Below are 22,231 nucleotides of genomic sequence, written 5' to 3'. Positions count from 1 at the left end.
GGGTCGGTGCTTGGGGGGAGGACTCTACCCCGGGTCATGCGGAAGAGGACCCTGGGGCTGGGGAGGGGCAGACTTGGGAGCCTTGGGCCCCACTGGACCCCGCCTGGATTTTTCTACCCTCTGAGCAGGGCTTACTGTTACAAGGAGTGGGGTTTTCTTTTCCCCCTCTGCGTACGAGTTGGATTGGTGTCTGCCCCTCCCCTGGTTCGGTTCCGTGTTTCCCCGGGTGCTTCGGTTCCGTCTTTTCGGAGGTTTTCTGCTTATTGCATCTAACTTGCTGTAGTGCGGGCGGCCCTTGCGGCAAATCTCCTGCGTGACCCGGATTATGCCTCGGCAATGGATCCCTCGGCTTTCATGTTTGGGACTTCGTTCCCTTTCTGGCTCGGTTATGAAGTTCCAGAGTCGTCCTGGCTGGCAGACTGTCCTGTCTTTGCCTTGGAGGCTGGCACTCCTTCTGCCGTTCCCACACGCTTGAGTGGCGGGAGGCTTCGACGGTGCTTCAGGTTTTCCTGGGGGGGGCGACCTTGAGCACCTCAATGAGTGCTTGTGTGCTCCCGCCCTTTCCTGGGATGTTGGTGTCGTTCAGCTCCATGTGCAGGTTCCCTCCCTTTTGGCGGCGCAGGTGGAGGAGGACTTGCGCTCTCGGGGCCTTTTGGTTGCGGCCTTGCGCTTCTTTTCCCTCTTGGAGCTGTCTTCTGACTGGCTCACGGAGGATGTGGGGGCGCTTGGGGCTGTTCCTGGGGCTGTTCCTGGGTCTGGCGCCTTGGTGGCTCGCTCATCGGCTGCCTTGCTGAAGCTTTTCACGCCAATCTTACGGGATGCAGTGGCTCTGTTTTATGCCTCCCAGCTCGCGTGTCGGCAGACGGTGCTTGCCTCCTCTGTGGAATCCGCTTGTGCTTTGGCTCTTAGGAGGTCTTCCCCTTTTTGCCCTCTCTTGTTTGAGGCTTCAGCCGTTGCGCAGTATATTCAGGCGGCTTCGGCTTCTTGCCATTCTATGTCGGACTTGCTGGTTCTCCGGGGGTCCCATGGTGGGCCTTCCTGGAAGGGTGGTGCCAAGGCTTGGGGTTCCTCTCGTCGTGGTAGGCCACTAGTGTCGGGTTCGGGTTCGGCTCCTCCTTCGGACCCGCCTTTGTCTGGTTGCCATTGACGGGGCGATAAGGGGAAGGCTTGCATTGTTCGCTCACGCCTGGTCACATGATTTGTGGGCGTTTCGGGTCGTTTTGCACAGCCTCTGGTGGTGTTGGGTGGCCCCTCCCCCTGTGGGGGGTTCGGGGATGGCGGGGCAGGCTTCTTTCCCTGCGCTCTGTCAGGTCATCTTGGTGTGGGTTCGCTTGGGGGTGTGGTCGAAACGACGACATCCTCGGATCGGTTTCCCGTCTGTTTCCAGTCCCGAAACGGGACTGTGCGGACCTGCAGTTCATTCTGGACTTGTCCCATCTGAACCCCTGGGTTCATTGCCCCGCCTTTCGGATGACCACGCTGTTTCAGGTTCGGCTCCTGTTGGAGCCGGGCACTTGGATGGTGTTCCTGCACCTCCGGAACGCTTATTGGCACATCCCGATTCATCCGGGGTTCAGGGACTGGCTCGGTTTTGTTGTGGCGCTTCGTGCTTACCGCTTTCTTTGTCTTCCGTTCGGGTTGAACCTGGCATATCGCATTTTCACACGCCTCTCGCGGGTCGTGGTGACCCGTCTGCGTCTGTTAGGTGTTCGGGTGTTGGCCTACCTCGACGACTGGCTGGTCTGGGCTCCCAGCCAGTCCGCTTGTCTGCTAGCCAGGGATCTGGTTCTTTCTCAGCTCGCTGGGTTCGGGTTCTTGGTGAACTGGAGGAAGTCCTATCTGGTTCCCTTCCAGGTTCATACTCCAGGAGAGGTTGGGACTCTCGGACCGCTTCCTTGTCTCTTCCTCCGGAGTCTCTTCTGCGGCTGCGGTCCCGCTTGTGCCTGTTTCTGGGGGGCTTCCGGGTCACCCGGCAGTTGCTTGAGGGTCTGTGCAGGAGCCTGAACTTCACGATGCTGGTCTACCCGCCGGGTCGGATTTGGCTTCGTCGGCTGTTCTGGTTCCTTCGGGGACATCCCTTCTGCCTCTTCGTGATGGCTTGGTTCGGACCCCGAGTTGCTATGCGTCGGTTGCTGCCTCACCAGCTTCCTCTTCTGTTTTTTGGGGGTTCAGTGCCTTAGGTGCCTACCCGAGCCCTCGCTCGATGTGTTCACGGATGCGTCATCTCTCGGCTGGGGCTTTGTGACCAGTGCTCACCAGGCCAGCCAGGGTCGGTGGGGTCAGCCCTTCCGTCGAGCCCACAGCATTGTGTGGGAGTTCGCGGCGGTGTGGTTTGCTCTTTGGAGGATTCGAGTCGCCCACGGGACGACGATCCGGCTCCATTCGGACTGCTCCCCGGTGGTTCATTGTCTGAACCGGGGAGGTTCGATGCGGTCCTTGGCTCTTTGGCGCTGGTCACATCGGGTGACTCGTCTGCTGAGTTCTCGGGGGTTTGGCTCTCACGGCAGTTCACGTGCGGGGAGTGTCCAACGTCTTGGCCGACAGCGTGTCTCGTTTCATTCCCCTCTCCACGGAATGGACGGTCGACACTAATTCTTTCCATTGGCTTTGCCAGACGTTCGGACGCCTCGAGGTGGTCCTCTTCGTGTCGGCGTGGTCGCGGCGCCTTCCCCTGTTTGTGGCGCCCTTTCCCGACTGCGAGGCCGTCGGAGTCGACGCCTTCAGTTGGCAGAGCCGCTTCAGCTTGCTTTCGGTATTGATGTCACGTCTGCGCCGTTTTGCAAGCTGTCTCCGCCGTTGTTTCACCTCCGGCCTGCTCATGTGCCGCCTGAGCAGTCCTGGTCATTAGACAGAGTGCTCTCTTTTCTTTCTTCTCCTCATTTTGTTATGGCCCGTTTGGTTCCGGATTGTTTTTCGAAGGCTCTTTTTCCTGTTGGCATTGGCCTCTGGGGGTCGGGTGGGTGAGCTTCATGCTCTGCTCCGGCGCAGAGGTTTCTGCTCCTTCGGTCGGGGTGGTCGGCTTGTTCGACTGCACCCTTCTCCTTTTCTGGCGAAGAATGAGACTGCTGCGTTCTGGAGGGGTCCCTGGGTTGTTGATGCTTGGTTGGTTCGGCCGGGGTGCATCATGTTTTGTGTTCGGTTGCGGCTCTCCGCCGTTATTTGCGCGCCACAGCTTCTGTGTCTGTGGATGCGCTTTGGGTTGATCCGGTTTCCCTTCTTCCCTGTTTGAGGGTGTGGGTCTCTCAGGTCATCCGCAGGATTATTAAGGCTAGCCAGCCTGCGGTCTATCCCCGTGCCCTTGACGTCTGCAAGTTCGCGGCTCTTGCCGCTGTCTTTGGCAATATGTCCTGGGCTGACATTCGGGTGCGGGGATTTTGGCGGTCGAACAGGGTCCTGGCTGCTCGTTACCTTGTAAACATTCCTGGGCCCGGTCGGGTCTGGGTCGGCGGATGCAGCCAGTTGTCTCGACTTCGGGTTGAGGAGTGAGCAGCAACTGCCTCCCGGGTAAGTCCCTATTCATTTCCTCTGTGGGTAGTTAGCTCCCGGGAGCCATAGGGGTTTTCCCCAGAAAACCAGCGTTGAATGTGGTAAAATGCCATTTTCTGGGTGAGTTCCGGAGGCTCCCCGGAATCCCTCTCTCCCTCCGGTCGGCGTTTTTTTCGCATGTTTTAGATCCAGCCTCAGAATTGGGGGTGTGGATTGCTGACGTGGTAGGTCTGGGGCTGCCCCTCCCACCTCCCTGGGAGGGGGGGCTGCGCAGACAGCAGCACGATGACGGATGATGTCATACTAGTTTGCTCGTTTTTGTTTGGGGAGTTCTATCCACTCGTTCGGCTTTTGGTTGCAATTTTTACCATAATAGGGGTTTGTTTTGGAACGCCTACCTTTCTGGGTGCTTAACCCAGTCGATGGCAGACATAGAATGCTTCCAATTACACGGGGGTTTCTATAGGCCATTGCTCCCCTTGCCTCTCTAGAGAAGGCCAGGTTCTGGCTCGTGGTTTCCAGTAAGTCCATACACATGACTGAAGGCAAAGTCTGACATTAGCATATTAGCCTAGTAAGCTCCGGGGAGCCTCCGGGACTCACCCAGCAAATGCCGTTTCATTACATTCAACGCTGCTTTTTTGGTGAGGTTGTTATGGTACTGTGTACAACTGGGCGTGAGCCCTGCTAATGCAGGTTCAAACCCAGGTCGGATCATACAGTTCTTTTTAGTAATTTCAAAGCGTTATATGACAAAGATTGTTGGGAAGACGGGACACCACGAGAGTAGCTCTCATCCTGTAACTGCACTTAGGTAATTACACTTAGGTAATTACACTTAGGTAATTACACTTAGGTAATTACACTTAGGTAATTACACTTAGGTAATTACTTCACAGGGGCCAGTTTGCCCGGAAACTATTCGGAGATACAACTGGTTTTGGCAGCACCAGTGCCTGGGCTTACTGTAGGGACACATCCTCCTGCAGGCCCTGGAAATCCTTGTCAGGGGTTTAGTTGGTCAATGGACGTGTTCTCTGAGCTCCATCTCGCCTTGTGCAAGTTTGGGGGTAGTTCGTTGCCCCTGTCTCAGGATGATGATCACCTGTTCTGCCTCCGTCATGCTGTTTGTTGGGTCGCCGACACCTTCGACCCAGTGTGTTGCCACACTTGTGCGCCATTTATACAGTACTCCAATTTACTCATTCTGCTGTCGCTGAGGTTAGGGGTCAAGCAGCATGCGCGTTGCATGCTAGATTTAGGTTGGTTGCCCACTCGAATGCCCTGGGGCTGCGCCGTTTTGGTAATAGGGACCCAGACTTGGTGGCGTTGGTCACTTTGACCTTGGTTCAGTCCACGCCCCTTCATCCTTTCCTTGTTGGTGTTGTTCACCGTTCTCCTTTCTCCCCTGCTGCTGGCTCCCAAACATCTGAGGGTTTCGTGGTTGGGGCAGGGTTTAGCTGGGGATAAGACTCAGGTGGCTCCAGGAGGTTGCTCCATTCGGTGTAGGGACGGAGGTGCAGAAACCGCCAATTGCAGTAGACGCTTTTCCGTGATTGGTTGAGATGGGGTTACCTGTACCTCTTTTTCCTCCTGGTTCAACTGTTGCTTCGGGGTTCTGGCTCAGCTCGAGTCCTGTCGGGGGAGGGTTCTCCTTCTGGCTCTATGGTGGCCGGCCCAGCCTTGGTTTCAGGCGCTGCTTGCTCGGTGTCTGAACCTGGTGCATTTTCCTGCGGCTCCGCCTCTTTTAGCGAATTCTCTAATAGTGTCCCACCTGCGGTCTTCTTCTCGGTGGTAGTATGAAGTCTCTTGGCGGTCATTTCACCATTTCCATTTCCTTTCACGTAGGTTGTCTTCGGTCTTAGGTCATGTAGTGTTGACTTTTCTTTCTTGTCTCTTTCAGGACGGGCATCTTATACCAAATATTGTCACCTCGTATCGTGCGGCATTGGCGGAGCCACTCCACTTGCATTTGGGGTGGATGTCATTTCGGCTCTGTTTTGCAAGCTTTCTTGTGCCTTTTTCCACCTCTGGCCTGCTTGTGTCCCGCCTGAGCCGTCCTGGTTCTTGGACTGGGTGCTCTCCTTTCTCTCTTCCCCTCGGTTTGTGGTGGCCCCTTTGGTCCAAGGCTATTTCCAGAAAGCTGTGTTCTTGTTGGCTTTAGCTTCTGGAGGTCGGGTTGGAAAGTTTCATGCTCTCCTCCGGCGCTGAGGCTTTTGCTCTTTTGGTCCGGGTGAACGTTTTGTTCACTTACAGCTGTCTCCTTCTTTTCTGGCGAAGAACGAGACGACAGGGTTCCAGAGGGGTCCGTGGGTTATTGATGCTTGGTTGGTCTGTCACAATGGCGGCAGAAACTCAGAAACCGGGTGCAATTCTTGAAACTTAGAAACCGGGTGCAATTCTTGAAACTTAGAAACCGGGTGCAATTCTTGAAACTTGTCTACACCAGCAAGTATGCACTGGGAAGCTATTGTGGGCCCCTTTGAAATGAATATTTAATTACATTTTATACTTGATTTACCCCCTCTCACATTCCCCATAGCTCTATGACTTTACCTTTATTTTCTGGGGCCTAGGCAGGTGCAAGCCTCGGATCCTAGACAATTTCTGCCTGTACTGTAGTTAGTAGTAGTTTTGGGAAGATGTCTGGAAATTTTGGGAATGGGGTCTGATGAGTCATTTATTAGGACCAATTCAATTGTTCCTTTATATAAATGATCTCCCATAGAGAAAAGACTTTTCCATCAATATTTTCTGATGACACAAATTATGAGGATGGTCAGAGGAAGTTGCTAGAAACAGGAAGATTTTGGCAGAATGCAAGAATGATTTAACAAGTGGCAGCTAGACTTAAACTCCATTAGGTACACAGTAGCTAGAAGTGGAAAGTTACTTGGGGTTTTGATATATCAGAAACCTGAATGAGATGTCATTCAGAGCTCTGGATATCACATACGTCAGAAAATTTATGGGAAATGCACTGCCAGCGTGGAGACCATATCTCGTTCGCAAAGCAAGGCTCGAGAACATCCAGAGATATGTCATCAGACTTGTTCCAGAGCAATGATGTATAAGCTTAGTAGGATTGCTGGAAGATAGAAGAAATGAGAGACATGATCATTGTACACAAAATACTGAGTTGAATTTACAGGGAAAAAAAAGAAGAGATAATGATATGCTGTATTAAATTAAAAGGGGAGCACAAATGACGGGACATAGATGAAAGTTGAGTATCCAGATGAGCAAAAGACACATTAGGAAGAATGTTTTTAGTGTCAGAATAGAAAGAAATGAAATGAAGTGCTGTACTTACCTAGTTGTGCTTGTGAGGGTTGAGCTCTGGCTCTTGGACCTGCCTCTCAACTGTCAATCAATCAACAGTTTTTGTTTTTCTGTCTGCTGTGGCAGACTTCTTGTGTAGCTTCATATTTAAATTGCTACAGAACTGAAGGGTTTGGGAAGTTGTACACAAGTCATTTGAAACTTAATAGGTGGCATCCAAGAGCTGAAGCTCCAGACCCCTGCATGCATTGTTGTTAAGTACTCACCTAACAACAGTGAACAAATCCACAAGGGCCGTGACGAGGATTCGAACCTGCGTCCGGGAGCCATCCCAGACACTGCCTTAATCGACTGAGCTACGACAGGGTTAAAAGGGTTGAAACCGAAGTTCTACTGAACTTACTGGATCCCTGTAGCCTCTCCGAGGCACAAACCAGGCTTTTACACAACCCCCTTTCCCCCTGCACCCCGAGCTATGTCAATAGGCCGTTCGTATGCATAATATGTTCTCTGTGTCTAACAACAATGTTTGGAGAAATGGGATAAAATACCTTCCCATAGCATGTGCCATTTGTGCCACAGATTTAAAACAATGTCCAGGTGTGTATTGGTCACGTTTGTGTTCAAGTACTTACTGGTACTTAGTACTTAAGTACCAGTTTTCAGGTAATTGCAATTTCATAATTGTTGGTACAGGTACTTGATACAAGCCTATAATCAATACTATTGGTTAATTATTGGATTTCACAGCAGGATGGTTGGTGATATTGGAGTCCATTTGAGGGACACTATTAAGCGGGTGGTAGTCACCAAGTTAGGACTTTTAACACATGTCATATAATAAAAAAAAAAAAAAAGTATTACATGTCAACAATGTGTGTTGCAGGAGAACGCCCGTTCAAGTGCGGCATGTGTGACAAGTCCTTCACGACATCAAATATAAGGAAAGTGCATATGAGAGTTCACACTGGTGAGTATTCTCTCGTAAAACTTGCTTTCTTAATGTATCAGTATATCTAATAAATTTATTTATAAATAAATAAATACTTAGATAAATAAGTATTTATCAGTATGCCCCCTGCTTCATTTTGGGGCAGATTTTGATGATAGGTGTACGGGTAGAGTATACTGCTGGTATATTCTACATGTTTAACACTACGAGTTTCTTAATGAGAGCAATAACATGCAACAAGTATGAGTGTCTTAATGGATGGAATTGCTTTCATTAATTTGCATTGCTCTACTGTATCAAGCTGTGGAAACACTGGCATCACCTCCTTCCTCATCAACATTTGCCAATTGTGTTAGAAGATCGCTGTCTTCTAACACAAAAGTTGACATGACTTCGTATAATGTGCCGATAATATATCAATCGTGAGGTGGATTTATACTGGCTGGCAGGTAGGGCCAAAACTTGCCAAGAGGTAGAATGAGACTACTGCTCCCCTGGTGAGCCAGGCTGACATTGCTTCGGTCAGGTACGGTCGGTGGCACTGATTGTCTGTCCATTTCTGGAGATAAGGTGAGGGATGGAGAGGAGAGTGAATGGGGTGAGGGGAGGAGGAGAGGGGAGAGGATGGGGTGAGGGGAGGAGGAGAGGGGAGAGGGTGCAGCAAGAAAGGGGTCATTTACACTTGGATATGAAGTACAGTACAGTGTTCATAATAATAATAATATTGACATGTGCTGGCATAGGAGAATCACTTGCATTTATTTCAAACTCACACAAGTTTATTGTAAACAACTGTCTACAAATCACATACAATAATACATAACTGATGCATTGTTTTGAACAGGTGAGAAGCCATATGAATGCAAATATGATGGATGTGGAAGGAAATTTGCTTCAGCAACAAATTACAGGAATCATTGTAGAATTCATACTGGAGAGAAACCATACGTGTGCTCTGTTGAGGTGAGTATTATAACTACAGTACATATCCATGAGTGAGATACCTTATGAGTTTGCCATTTATAATTCTGTATATTGTGATGCAGGTCTTGACCCCCAACCAGTCAGCCCAACAAAATCGCTAATTACCACTCCGACATACCCTGCCTTAACACTTTCGAGCTCCCTGGAGTAAACTGTGTACTTTCTGGGTTTGCGCCGTTCATTTCGGGCGACCGCGTGGCGACACTAAAATGTTTATCATCTTTTCGGTCTGCTCACCTTAACACTTTCGCGCGCCCGGCGAAGGTAAAAAAAAAAGCGGTATGTGCGCCGTGGCGTTTTTGTCGCTTAAGAGTAAAAACAAAAATGTGTATACTCTTTACTCTCCTGACCTTAGTTCTCGAGCTATGTATTTCATTTTGGTACCAACGTGTTCGCAATCAAATTCTCTAGAAGGACATCAGTAAAAAAAGTCACGAAACGTATAGGGATACCAGCACCAAATAAATAACTACGAAGATGACTCGCCGTGAGCGCCCAACAGCAACAAAATGTTTTTACTCTTGGGATTGTTATCACCTCCACACTTGTCCTACAGCGTTAATTTTGGTATCAATGGACTCGCAATGAAATTCCCAACACGGTGATATGAATATAAATGTAGAATAATGATCGCGGCCCACCCGCAAGAGTGTGGGAAGTGGTGAAATTGTTACCCGGTATTCGGTGACGGGACGACACATGTGCGATACGGCGCTTTGAAAGTTTATACTTATTTACCTGGTTGATACCTGGTTGATGGGGTTCTGGGAGTTCTTCTACTCCCCAAGCCCGGCCCGAGGCCAGGCTCGACTTATGAGAGTTTGGTCCACCAGGCTGTTGCTTGGAGCGGCCCGCAGGCCCACATACCCACCACAGCCCGGTTGGTCCGGCACTCCTTGGAGGAATAAATCTAGTTTCCTCTTGAAAATGTCCACGGTTGTTCCGGCAATATTTCTTATGCTTGCTGGGAGGACGTTGAACAACCGCGGACCTCTGATGTTTATACAGTGTTCTCTGATTGTGCCTATGGCACCTCTGCTCTTCACTGGTTCTATTCTACATTTTCTTCCATGTCGTTCACTCCAGTACGTTGTTATTTTACTGTGTAGATTTGGTACTTGGCCCTCCAGTATCTTCCAGGTGTATATTATTTGATATCTCTCTCGTCTTCTTTCTAGTGAGTACATTTGAAGGGCTTTGAGACGATCCCAATAATTTAGGTGCTTTATTGCGTCTATGCGTGCCGTATATGTTCTATGCCATCGTATATGCCAATTTCACTGTCCTGACATTATTATTCTATGTACGTCATTCATTTTTGTGTCAATGTGTTCGCAATAGAATGTTCTATGAGCCCGTAGGTAAAAAAGATCAACAAAGCGTAAGATAGAATAGCGCCAAATATAAAACAACGCTGGAACATATCAGTGAGCGTCAAACACACACGAAATGTTTTTACTTTTGTTATGTTTGTCAAGTTTATACTTGTTGCACACAGTTATTTTTGGTTGTACATTGATCGGAATAAAATTCCCTAAACAGACATATGCATATAATACATGATATGGGGGAAGCATTACCAGTATAAACGGCTAAAGTCACCCACCTGCAACCCGTTTGGGACACTCATGCAGACACACGCTACACCCAAAAAAAAATCCCATTTGGGACACTCATGCAGACACACGCTACACCCAAAAAAAATCAATGAAGGTTCGAGTCTACTTATGGCAGTTTATGTGATACAGTGTTCATTCTGGTATCAAAATACTCGTTTCAGTTTGTAGTTCATGCGATTTTCAGAATCAACTGAATCGCTGGAGGTTCAACATTTGAGTCAGTCATCTGACAAAACCGTCTCGTCAAATGGCAGTGTGCCAGACATCTCGGGTTCTGATTCGGTTGCTGCTTCAGCTTGAGGTGTTGAAGTGAACAAGGGCCGCCTCACACCAGATGGTCCAGGAGTTTGCATGGCATCAGCATAGGCAGGACCTGTGTCATCATTTATGTCTGGAGCGTGCCGCAAGTGTTGAGATACTGTTGCTGTTTGAGGCCAATCTTCCGTGTCCCAGCACAATAGGGCCCAATTTGCCACCTCGTGGAACTGTATCAATGTTAGCTTTTTTTGATCAGTTGTGTTGTATTTGTACAAAACAAAGGCATTATGCAAAGCCATTTGCAGGAAATAAAACGTTATCTTTTAGGTCCACTTGTGAGTTTTCCGGGTAAAATGGTAATACCATTTGATCGATGTGGTCCACACCTTTCATGAACTTATTGTACCATGCAGCCTAGTGGTGAGAAAGAGAGCCTCATGGCGCGCAGTTTGAAACAAACCCAAAGTAAATCGGATTAAAATTGAATTTTATACAAATATTTTTTTCAGGACATCATTTTATGTCCACATCGCGGAAGTGGGTAGGCGGATCAGGACTCCGGGCGGAGTCCTGATCCACACAAAGTGTTAATATTCCATGTATGTATTTAAATTTGGTATCAATTTGCTCGCAAGAGAATGCTCTAGAGGAATGTATATGTAAAATTTTACCAAACCCGACATAAGACCCGCACCAAATAAAAAACTATGGCAATCGTTAGCTGTGAGCATTAAACCGCGCTGAAATGTTTATGATCTTTTCATGTTTGTCAACCCTAGAATTGTTCTGTGTCATTAATTTTGGTATCACTGTGACCGCAATAAAATTCCCTACACGGACATATGCATATAAATGTAGAATCATGATCGCGGCCCACCCGCAAGAGTGTGGGAAGTGGCTGAAGTGTTACCTCTTATGGCACACCTGACGGCAGATAGGTGAAACACCTATTGAAATGTGTATACTCTTTCACTGTCCTGACCTTAATTTTCGATGTGCGTACTTAATTTTTGTACCAATGTGTTCGCAATAGAATGTTCTAGAAGAACATAAGTATAAAATGTCACACAAGGACACGTTAGACTGGCACCAAATAAAAAACTACGTCGATTACACTCGTCGTGTCAACAATACAATGGTCTTACCACCATGATGCCGTTCTCCTAAATAGGCTATGTGGCTATTAGAGAAAACAAAAATTTAATGGCAAACATGTTTATACTATCCCCAAGTCGATCGGATAAGAATTGGATTTTATAGAAATATTTTTTTCAAATGCTACTTGAGGTGCATTCAAGAGAAAAAAAATATGTCCTGCTCAAGCGACATATGGGTGTGAAAGTGCTAAATTGTGAGCAATCTAAAGACGCTCATTTTGAAACCACTACCATATTGATCGGATAAAATTTTAATTTTTAACAAATATTTTAATGAACGACTCGGGACTTCGTCGCTAGAGTAGAATCAAGAGAAAAATGAACGACGAGAAATTTAGTCGCTAGAGCTCGAAAGTGAGTTGTAATGAGTTGTCACTGTTTCTCTAGAGACTGATGGGGCCTTGCTCCCCTTCCCTTGGTGTTAATGTTCCTGTTTGATACCTGCTGGATGGGATTCTGGGAGTTCTTCTACTCCCCAAGCCCAGCCCGCGGCCAGGTTTGTCTTGTGAGAGCTTGGTCCAACAAGCTGTTGCTTGGGGCAGCCTGCAGGCCCATATATCCATTACAACACGGTTGGTCTGGCACTCCTTGAAGAAAACTACTAGTATCTAGTTTTCTCTTACAGATGTCCACGGTTGTTCTGGCAATATTTCTTGTACTCGCTGGGAGGATGTTGAACAACCGTGGACCTCTGATGTTTATACAGTGTTCTAGTGTTCTCTGATTGTGCCTATGGCACCTCTGCTCTTCACTGGTTCTATTCTGCATTTTCTTCCATATTCACTCCAGTATGTTATTATTTTAGTATGTAAATTTCGGACCTGTCTACAGTATTTTCCACGTGTATATTATTTAATATCTCTCTCGTCTCCTTTCTAGTGAGAACATTTGGCGAGCTTTGAGACGATCCCAATAATTTAAGTGCTGTATCACTGTCTATGTATGTCGTATATGTTCTCTGTACTCCCTCTATTTCAGCAATCTCTCCTGCTCTGAAGTGGAAAGTGAGTATTGAGCAGTACCCAAGACGGGACAGTACAAGTGATTTGAAGAGTACAACCATTGTGATGGGATTCCTGGATTTGAACGTTCTTGTAATCCATCCTATCATTTTTCTAGCTGACACAATATATGCTTGGTTATGCTCCCTTTGCATAACCAAGTTGATTTGTTACACAGGATTTTCCTGTTCAAAAACCATACTGTCTGTCCTTTATTATGTCATTACTCTCCAGGTGTTCTAGCCATTTGGCTTTTAAATGTTTTTCTAATATTTTGACTACCACGCTTTGTAATGATACGAGCTTATAATTTAGAGTATCTTCTTTGTGACCATTCTTGTAGATTGGAACAATGTTTACCATTTTACAAATATCTGCTAAGATTTGTGTGGACAAAGATGTCTGGAATATCAGTTGAAGTTGAATGCCTAGTTCAGTTGCACATTCTCTCAGCACCCAGAGTGAAACTTCATCTGTCCCAACAGCTTTATTTCTTCCTAGCCCCTTGAGTAAATTTTCCACTTCGTCTTGAGACACCTCTATGAACTGAATGAGCTCACGCTAGTCTTGTGAGACTTGTTCATTTGTTTGCATCGTTTGTGGAGTTCGTTTGGCAGTTTTGAGGCTTCAGTTCTGTTCAACCAGAGGAGGACCCCCCAAACGCCCCCCCCCCCAAAAAAAAAATGTTGTGGTGTATACAGTATAGACATTGCATATTGCATAATTATAACCCAATAAAACAACAACAGTACTAAGGTGTGGAGAATGGGCACTACACAACAGAACAACACTTTTGTGTTGTTTTGGCCTTGGTTGATGTTGATCATCCTTAGTCTATGCTTCCTGTCCCTGTCAACAGGAATTAAATATTGATTTATTTATATTGTGATTTATTGACTTATTATACAGCATTTGCAAATAATAATAAGAGATCTTTGGCCTGCAGAACTGTGGTAAAAGGTTCACGGAGTACTCGTCCCTATACAAGCACCACATGGTTCACAACCAGCAGAAGAAGTACTTCTGCACGCAGTGCGGCAGGTTTTATCGACAGCTCTCAACTTTTGCGGTTCATAAGGTAAGATTTCGCCAGTGTATGATGTGTCACAATACCTGTGGAGGGCTGTAAAATATATTTACTTAGCACTGTAGTTGTTCGTGTAAAAGGTATGCAAACTCATTATAATCAGCACATGCTGTGAGTGTTCCTGTTCTCTCTACAGTACTGACCGAGTGTGTACTCGTGCCGAGAGTTCGGTAGTTTCTGTGTTTGCTGGAATTGTTTAACAGTAGAACTTGGCAATTTACTGAGGTCTCATTTTGCGCTGGGTTACCACTGGTTGTTTGTTCCCGTTGCATCTCGTCAATGGCGAGAGGTTTGCTGTGGAGCCCTCGTCCGAGGCTGCTGCCATGATGTGTGTGGCTTTCCTGGGCATTCCTCGGTCTTGGTTCACATCGGTGGACACCTTTTGTTTTTGACACTCCACTTGTTGGCTTGGTGGTTATTTTCTTCCCCCCTTTTGTGAGGTCTGTTGTACATGGCCCTCGCTATTGGGTGAGGCCCCTTGATGGGTGGCAGTTAATCAGGCAGATGCCGCACGACGCTACACACCATCTCGTTTTCATGTTCTGTAGCCATGATCCAACTGGGATTGAAACCCATGCCGTGGGTTTGAAGCCTTTACTGATTTATGAGGAGGAAGAATGCTTGGTGATGTATACTTGTTCTTATTTTTACTAGCTCTCTACACTGTACTTTCCTCTACTTTTCCCAAAGAGGGGAAATCTTGGCTTAGTAAGTTTCTGCAGCGACAGTGTAAATCAGCTCAGTTTTTTAACTTTTGATGCTGGCTTGGGTTCCATCTTTTTGGCAGGCCGGTGTATATGTTTCTCGGCCTCTAGACCAAAGAAAGAGTTCTGGTGCACCGTTTACTCAGGTGCCTACGGTTCTCCCATTGTGTTTATCAGCTCGGCTGCAATGACTTTCTCGCAGCTTGCCCCAGTAACAGTGTACCCCTTCCCCCAGTAACAGTGTACCCCCTTCCCCCAGTAACAGTGTACCCCCTTCCCCCAGTAACAGTGTACCACCTTCCCCCAGTAACATGTACCACCTTCCCCCAGTAACAGTGTACCCCCTTCCCCAAGTAACAGTGTAAACCCCCTTCCCCCAGTAACAGTGTACCCCCTTCCCCCAGTAACAGTGTACCCCCTTCCCCCAGTAACAGTGGACCCCTTCCCCCAGTAAGTGTACCCCCCTTCCCCAGTAACAGTGTACCCCCCCTTCCCCCCAGTAACAGTGTACCCCCCTTCCCCCAGTAACAGTGTACCCCCCCTTCCCTCAGTAAACAGTGTACCCCCTTCCCCCAGTAAACAGTGTACCCCCTTCCCCCAGTAACAGTGTACCCCCTTCCCCCAGTAACATGTACCGCCCATTCCCCCAGTAACAGTGTACCCCCTTCCCCCAGTAACAGTGTACCCCCTTCCCCAGTAACAGTGTACCCCCTTCCCCCAGTAACAGTGTACCCCCTTCCCCCAGTAACAGTGTACCCCCCCTTCCCCCAGTAACAGTGTACCCCCCTTCCCCCAGTAAAAGTGTACCCCCTTCCCCCAGTAACAGTGGTAACCCCCCTTCCCTCAGTAACAGTGTACCCCCTTCCCCCAGTAACAGTGTACCCCCTTCCCCCAGTAACAGTGTACCCCCTTCCCCCAGTAACAGTGTACCCCCTTCCCCCAGTAACAGTGTACCCCCTTCCCCCAGTAACAGTGTACCCCCTTCCCCCAGTAACAGTGTACCCCCTTCCCCCAGTAACAGTGTACCCCCTTCCCCCAGTAACAGTGTACCCCCTTCCCCCAGTAACAGTGTACCCCCTTCCCCCAGTAACAGTGTACCCCCTTCCCCCAGTAACAGTGTACCCCCCTTCCCCCAGTAACAGTGTACCCCCTTCCCCCAGTAACAGTGTACCCCCTTCCCCCAGTAACAGTGTACCCCCTTCCCCCAGTAACAGTGTACCCCCTTCCCCCAGTAACAGTGTACCCCCTTCCCCAGTAACAGTGTACCCCCTTCCCCCAGTAACAGTGTACCACCTTCCCCAGTAACAGTGTACCCCCCTTCCCCCAGTAACAGTGTACCCCCCTTCCCCCAGTAACAGTGTACCCCCTTCCCCCAGTAACAGTGTACCCCCCTTCCCCCAGTAACAGTGTACCCCCTTCCCCCAGTAACAGTGTACCCCCTTCCCCCAGTAACAGTGTACCCCCCTTCCCCCAGTAACAGTGTACCCCCTTCCCCCAGTAACAGTGTACCCCCCTTCCCCCAGTAACAGTGTACCCCCTTCCCCCAGTAACAGTGTACCCCCTTCCCCCAGTAACAGTGTACCCCCTTCCCCCAGTAACAGTGTACCCCCTTCCCCCAGTAACAGTGTACCACCTTCCCCCAGTAACAGTGTACCCCCTTCCCCCAGTAACAGTGTACCCCCTTCCCCCAGTAACAGTGTACCCCCTTCCCCCAGTAACAGTGTACCCCCTTCCCCCAGTAACAGTGTACCCCCTTCCCCCAGTAACAGTGTACCCCCTTCCCCCAGTAACAGTGTACCCCCTTCCCCCAGTAACAGTGTACCCCCTTCCCCAGTAACAGTGTACCCCCTTCCCCCAGTAACAGTGTACCACCCTTCCCCCAGTAACAGTGTACCCCCCTTCCCCCAGTAACAGTGTACCCCCTTCCCCAGTAACAGTGTACCCCCTTCCCCCAGTAACAGTGTACCCCCTTCCCCCAGTAACAGTGTACCCCCTTCCCCAGTAACAGTGTACCACCCTTCCCCCAGTAACAGTGTACCCCCCTTCCCCCAGTAACAGTGTACCCCCCTTCCCCCAGTAACAGTGTACCCCCTTCCCCCAGTAACAGTGTACCCCCTTCCCCCAGTAACAGTGTACCCCCCTTCCCCCAGTAACAGTGTACCCCCCTTCCCCCAGTAACAGTGTACCACCTTCCCCCAGTAACAGTGTACCCCCTTCCCCCAGTAACAGTGTACCACCCTTCCCCCAGTAACAGTGTACCCCCTTCCCCCAGTAACAGTGTACCCCCTTCCCCCAGTAACAGTGTACCCCCTTCCCCCAGTAACAGTGTACCCCCTTCCCCCAGTAACAGTGTACCCCCTTCCCCCAGTAACAGTGTACCCCCTTCCCCCAGTAACAGTGTACCCCCTTCCCCCAGTAACAGTGTACCCCCTTCCCCCAGTAACAGTGTACCCCCTTCCCCCAGTAACAGTGTACCACCCTTCCCCCAGTAACAGTGTACCCCCCTTCCCCCAGTAACAGTGTACCCCCTTTCCCCAGTAACAGTGTACCCCCTTCCCCCAGTAACAGTGTACCACCTTCCCCCAGTAACAGTGTACCCCCTTCCCCCAGTAACAGTGTACCACCCTTCCCCCAGTAACAGTGTACCACCCTTCCCCCAGTAACAGTGTACCCCCCTTCCCCCAGTAACAGTGTACCCCCTTCCCCCAGTAACAGTGTACCCCCCTTCCCCCAGTAACAGTGTACCCCCTTCCCCCAGTAACAGTGTACCCCCCTTCCCCCAGTAACAGTGTACCACCCTTCCCCCAGTAACAGTGTACCCCCCTTCCCCCAGTAACAGTGTACCACCCTTCCCCCAGTAACAGTGTACCCCCTTCCCCAGTAACAGTGTACCACCTTCCCCCAGTAACAGTGTACCCCCTTCCCCCAGTAACAGTGTACCACCCTTCCCCCAGTAACAGTGTACCCCCTTCCCCCAGTAACAGTGTACCCCCTTCCCCCAGTAACAGTGTACCCCCTTCCCCCAGTAACAGTGTACCCCCTTCCCCCAGTAACAGTGTACCACCCTTCCCCCAGTAACAGTGTACCCCCTTCCCCCAGTAACAGTGTACCCCCTTCCCCCAGTAACAGTGTACCCCCTTCCCCCAGTAACAGTGTACCCCCTTCCCCCAGTAACAGTGTACCCCCCTTCCCCCAGTAACAGTGTACCCCCTTCCCCCAGTAACAGTGTACCCCCTTCCCCCAGTAACAGTGTACCCCCTTCCCCCAGTAACAGTGTACCCCCTTCCCCCAGTAACAGTGTACCCCCTTCCCCCAGTAACAGTGTACCCCCCTTCCCCCAGTAACAGTGTACCCCCTTCCCCCAGTAACAGTGTACCCCCCTTCCCCCAGTAACAGTGTACCCCCTTCCCCCAGTAACAGTGTACCCCCTTCCCCCAGTAACAGTGTACCCCCTTCCCCCAGTAACAGTGTACCCCCCTTCCCCCAGTAACAGTGTACCCCCCTTCCCCCAGTAACAGTGTACCCCCTTCCCCCAGTAACAGTGTACCCCCTTCCCCCAGTAACAGTGTACCCCCTTCCCCCAGTAACAGTGTACCCCCCTTCCCCCAGTAACAGTGTACCCCCCTTCCCCCAGTAACAGTGTACCCCCTTCCCCCAGTAACAGTGTACCCCCCTTCCCCAGTAACAGTGTACCCCCTTCCCCCAGTAACAGTGTACCCCCTTCCCCCAGTAACAGTGTACCCCCCTTCCCCCAGTAACAGTGTACCCCCTTCCCCCAGTAACAGTGTACCCCCTTCCCCCAGTAACAGTGTACCCCCTTCCCCCAGTAACAGTGTACCCCCTTCCCCCAGTAACAGTGTACCCCCCTTCCCCCAGTAACAGTGTACCCCCTTCCCCCAGTAACAGTGTACCCCCCTTCCCCCAGTAACAGTGTACCCCCCTTCCCCCAGTAACAGTGTACCCCCTTCCCCCAGTAACAGTGTACCCCCTTCCCCCAGTAACAGTGTACCCCCTTCCCCCAGTAACAGTGTACCCCCTTCCCCCAGTAACAGTGTACCCCCTTCCCCCAGTAACAGTGTACCCCCTTCCCCCAGTAACAGTGTACCCCCCTTCCCCCAGTAACAGTGTACCCCCCTTCCCCCAGTAACAGTGTACCCCCTTCCCCCAGTAACAGTGTACCCCCTTCCCCCAGTAACAGTGTACCCCCTTCCCCCAGTAACAGTGTACCCCCTTCCCCCAGTAACAGTGTACCCCCTTCCCCCAGTAACAGTGTACCCCCCTTCCCCCAGTAACAGTGTACCCCCTTCCCCCAGTAACAGTGTACCCCCCTTCCCCCAGTAACAGTGTACCCCCCTTCCCCCAGTAACAGTGTACCCCCTTCCCCCAGTAACAGTGTACCACCTTCCCCCAGTAACAGTGTACCCCCTTCCCCCAGTAACAGTGTACCCCCTTCCCCTAGTAACAGTGTACCCCCTTCCCCCAGTAACAGTGTACTCCCCTTCCCCCAGTAACAGTGTACCCCCCTTCCCCCAGTAACAGTGTACCCCCTTCCCCCAGTAACAGTGTACCACCTTCCCCCAGTAACAGTGTACCCCCTTCCCCCAGTAACAGTGTACCCCCCTTCCCCCAGTAACAGTGTACCCCCCTTCCCCCAGTAACAGTGTACCCCCTTCCCCCAGTAACAGTGTACCACCTTGCCCCAGTAACAGTGTACCCCCTTCCCCCAGTAACAGTGTACCCCCCTTCCCCTAGTAACAGTGTACCCCCTTCCCCCAGTAACAGTGTACCCCCCTTCCCCCAGTAACAGTGTACCACCTTCCCCCAGTAACAGTGTACCCCCTTCCCCCAGTAACAGTGTACCCCCTTCCCCCAGTAACAGTGTACCACCTTCCCCCAGTAACAGTGTACCACCTTCCCCCAGTAACAGTGTACCCCCCTTCCCCCAGTAACAGTGTACCCCCTTCCCCCAGTAACAGTGTACCCCCCTTCCCCCAGTAACAGTGTACCCCCTTCCCCCAGTAACAGTGTACCCCCTTCCCCCAGTAACAGTGTACCCCCCTTCCCCCAGTAACAGTGTACCACCTTCCCCCAGTAACAGTGTACCACCCTTCCCCCAGTAACAGTGTACCCCCCTTCCCCCAGTAACAGTGTACCCCCTTCCCCCAGTAACAGTGTACCCCCTTCCCCCAGTAACAGTGTACCCCCCTTCCCCCAGTAACAGTGTACCCCCCTTCCCCCAGTAACAGTGTACCCCCCTTCCCCCAGTAACAGTGTACCCCCTTCCCCCAGTAACAGTGTACCCCCCTTCCCCCAGTAACAGTGTACCCCCTTCCCCCAGTAACAGTGTACCCCCCTTCCCCCAGTAACAGTGTACCCCCTTCCCCCAGTAACAGTGTACCCCCTTCCCCCAGTAACAGTGTACCCCCCTTCCCCCAGTAACAGTGTACCCCCTTCCCCCAGTAACAGTGTACCCCCCTTCCCCCAGTAACAGTGTACCCCCTTCCCCCAGTAACAGTGTACCCCCCTTCCCCCAGTAACAGTGTACCCCCTTCCCCCAGTAACAGTGTACCCCCTTCCCCCAGTAACAGTGTACCCCCTTCCCCCAGTAACAGTGTACCCCCTTCCCCCAGTAACAGTGTACCACCCTTCCCCCAGTAACAGTGTACCACCCTTCCCCCAGTAACAGTGTACCCCCCTTCCCCCAGTAACAGTGTACCCCCCTTCCCCCAGTAACAGTGTACCCCCTTCCCCCAGTAACAGTGTACCCCCCTTCCCCCAGTAACATCATGGGGGGGGGTTATCTCATGATTCCTTCATGTTTATTGTCTTGCTCACTCCCCCCTCCCCCCCCCTTCCCCCCCCCCTCCCCCCCCTCTCCCCCCCTCCTTTCTGGTGTTTCAGGGACCTGTTCAATTATTTGCTACTCTACTCTGTAACATCATTTGTAATTTGCTGGCCAATGTTCTCATGGCTATCTTGTCCATTTGAAGGGTGGCCCACTCTTTTCCTGTTCCCGAGATACTCTCAACCCTCGCGTCATCCTGGACCATGTCACGTGCTGTATATGCATAGTATCCATTTGTGTATCTGCAGGTATCCATTTGAGTATCTACAAGTATCCATTTGAGTATCTGCAAGTATCCATTTGAGTATCTACAAGTATCCATTTGTGTATCTGCAAGTGGATCTCTGCTAGTTGCTCCTGTATGTAACTCCATTTCCATATTGCAGTTATTTTATGATTGACATATTTTGTTGAGATTGGATCCTATGAGATTTCTTTTAGCTTTTCCTTCTGTCCCAGATGCCCTTTCCTGTATTCTGCAGTCTGGAGATCTTTGTTTACAGTTTTCTCCTCTTAGCCTCCGTGTGGCTGCTTCATTCCATGTTTCAGGCCCTCTTCTCTCATTTTCCTTGCACATTTCCCTTCCAGTGGCTTCTTCCCTGAGGGAAAGAACCCTCTTCCAGAGGATCTGCTTTAGGTTTCACTGGCAGTGTGGTTGGCACTTGGTGGACATTTTAGTGTTGTATTTGTATCATAGCTGAAGGCAGCAATATAAGGTTGTTTGGGATGCCTGCTGGCACTTTGTCTTGTCTCCAGTATCAATGGTAAGGTCTTTTCTCACTTGACTCTTCTGGGTTCACAACTTAATGCCTAATTTTATGGCCTTAATTACAATTTGGAGCCACTCTTACTTGCTTTTGGGCATGGATTTCTACTCGGCTTTCTTTCTTAAGTTGATTTAGGTCATCTTTCATATCTCTAACTAATGCATCACCAAATCTTTTCTTGATTATTGGATTAGGTCTTTTCACTGTTCTCCTTACCTTGGTTCTGGGTGTCTTTGTCTCTCGAGAACTGTTTCTGCTAGGAGGCCTTATTAGCAATGACTTTGGGAAGATGGATCTGGGGGCTTCATGCTCATCATTGGCACCAAAAGCTTTGTGATTTTGGTTCCAGGCACGAAGAATAAGGCACCACATTATTCCTCTCCGGCATTTTTTGTTTCTTGCCGAGAATGGGATGCCTGCCTTTAGGAGGGTGCCGCTGTTGGTTGCCTTTTGGTTTGTCTGTTCAGGGGGTTCTTATACTCTTTGTTATATAGCAACGGTGTATCATTATTTGCACGAAGCACACGAGTGTGCCTTGTTCTTCATTGTGGAGTCAATATGTCTGGTGTTCTCAGCCAGCTGTCTTGGGTAATCTGGAGGGTTACATTTTCCTGCCAGATGTTTGTATCTGTCCTGCATGATGTACGTACGTGGGCTGCATTGGTGGCTTTATTTTTATAACATGCTCATAGTTAATATCAGGGCTCAGGGATCACCTGTATACTTGTCGATGATTCTGATGATCGACGTCCCCGTGGCCCCGGTCTCTGACCAGGCCTCCTGGTTGGTGGTCTGGTCAACTAGGCTGTTTAGTTCGGCTGCCTGCAGCCTGACTTATAAGTCACAGCCCGGTTGATCAGGTATTTTTTGGAGGTATTTGTCAAGTTCTCTTCTGAACACTCCAAGAAGTTGGTCAGTAATGCCCCTTATGTGTAGGGGAAGAGTGCTGAAAAGTCTTGGGCCCTTGATGTTGATTGAGTTCTCTCTGTGTGTCTGTTTGATACCTATTGCACCTCTGCTTTTCAATGGGGCTATTTTACACATCTTGCCATGCTTTCTGGTCACATGTGGTGTTATTACTGTGTGCAA

At 49.9% G+C, this 22,231-nt stretch overlaps 1 protein-coding gene across 6 annotated transcripts in view; it reads left to right on the top strand.

Annotated features, from left to right (window-relative positions):
* The window catches only part of LOC123770553 (zinc finger protein 76), a 120,147-nt gene that overhangs the window by 55,968 nt on the left and 41,948 nt on the right, over positions 1-22,231 (top strand). For all 6 annotated transcript variants that reach the window (XM_045762569.2, XM_069301855.1, XM_045762565.2 and 3 more), the window contains exons 6-8: positions 7,655-7,738; positions 8,565-8,683; positions 13,686-13,817. In XM_045762569.2, the coding sequence (XP_045618525.2) occupies positions 7,655-7,738; positions 8,565-8,683; positions 13,686-13,817 (335 nt within the window). The remainder of the gene's footprint in view (positions 1-7,654; positions 7,739-8,564; positions 8,684-13,685; positions 13,818-22,231) is intronic.

The sequence above is a fragment of the Procambarus clarkii genome, chromosome 46 (genome assembly GCF_040958095.1).
Source record: "Procambarus clarkii isolate CNS0578487 chromosome 46, FALCON_Pclarkii_2.0, whole genome shotgun sequence".
Lineage (NCBI taxonomy): Eukaryota > Metazoa > Arthropoda > Malacostraca > Decapoda > Cambaridae > Procambarus > Procambarus clarkii.
Note: the sequence above shows the minus strand (reverse complement) of the source record. Positions and strands in the feature narration are given on the sequence as shown.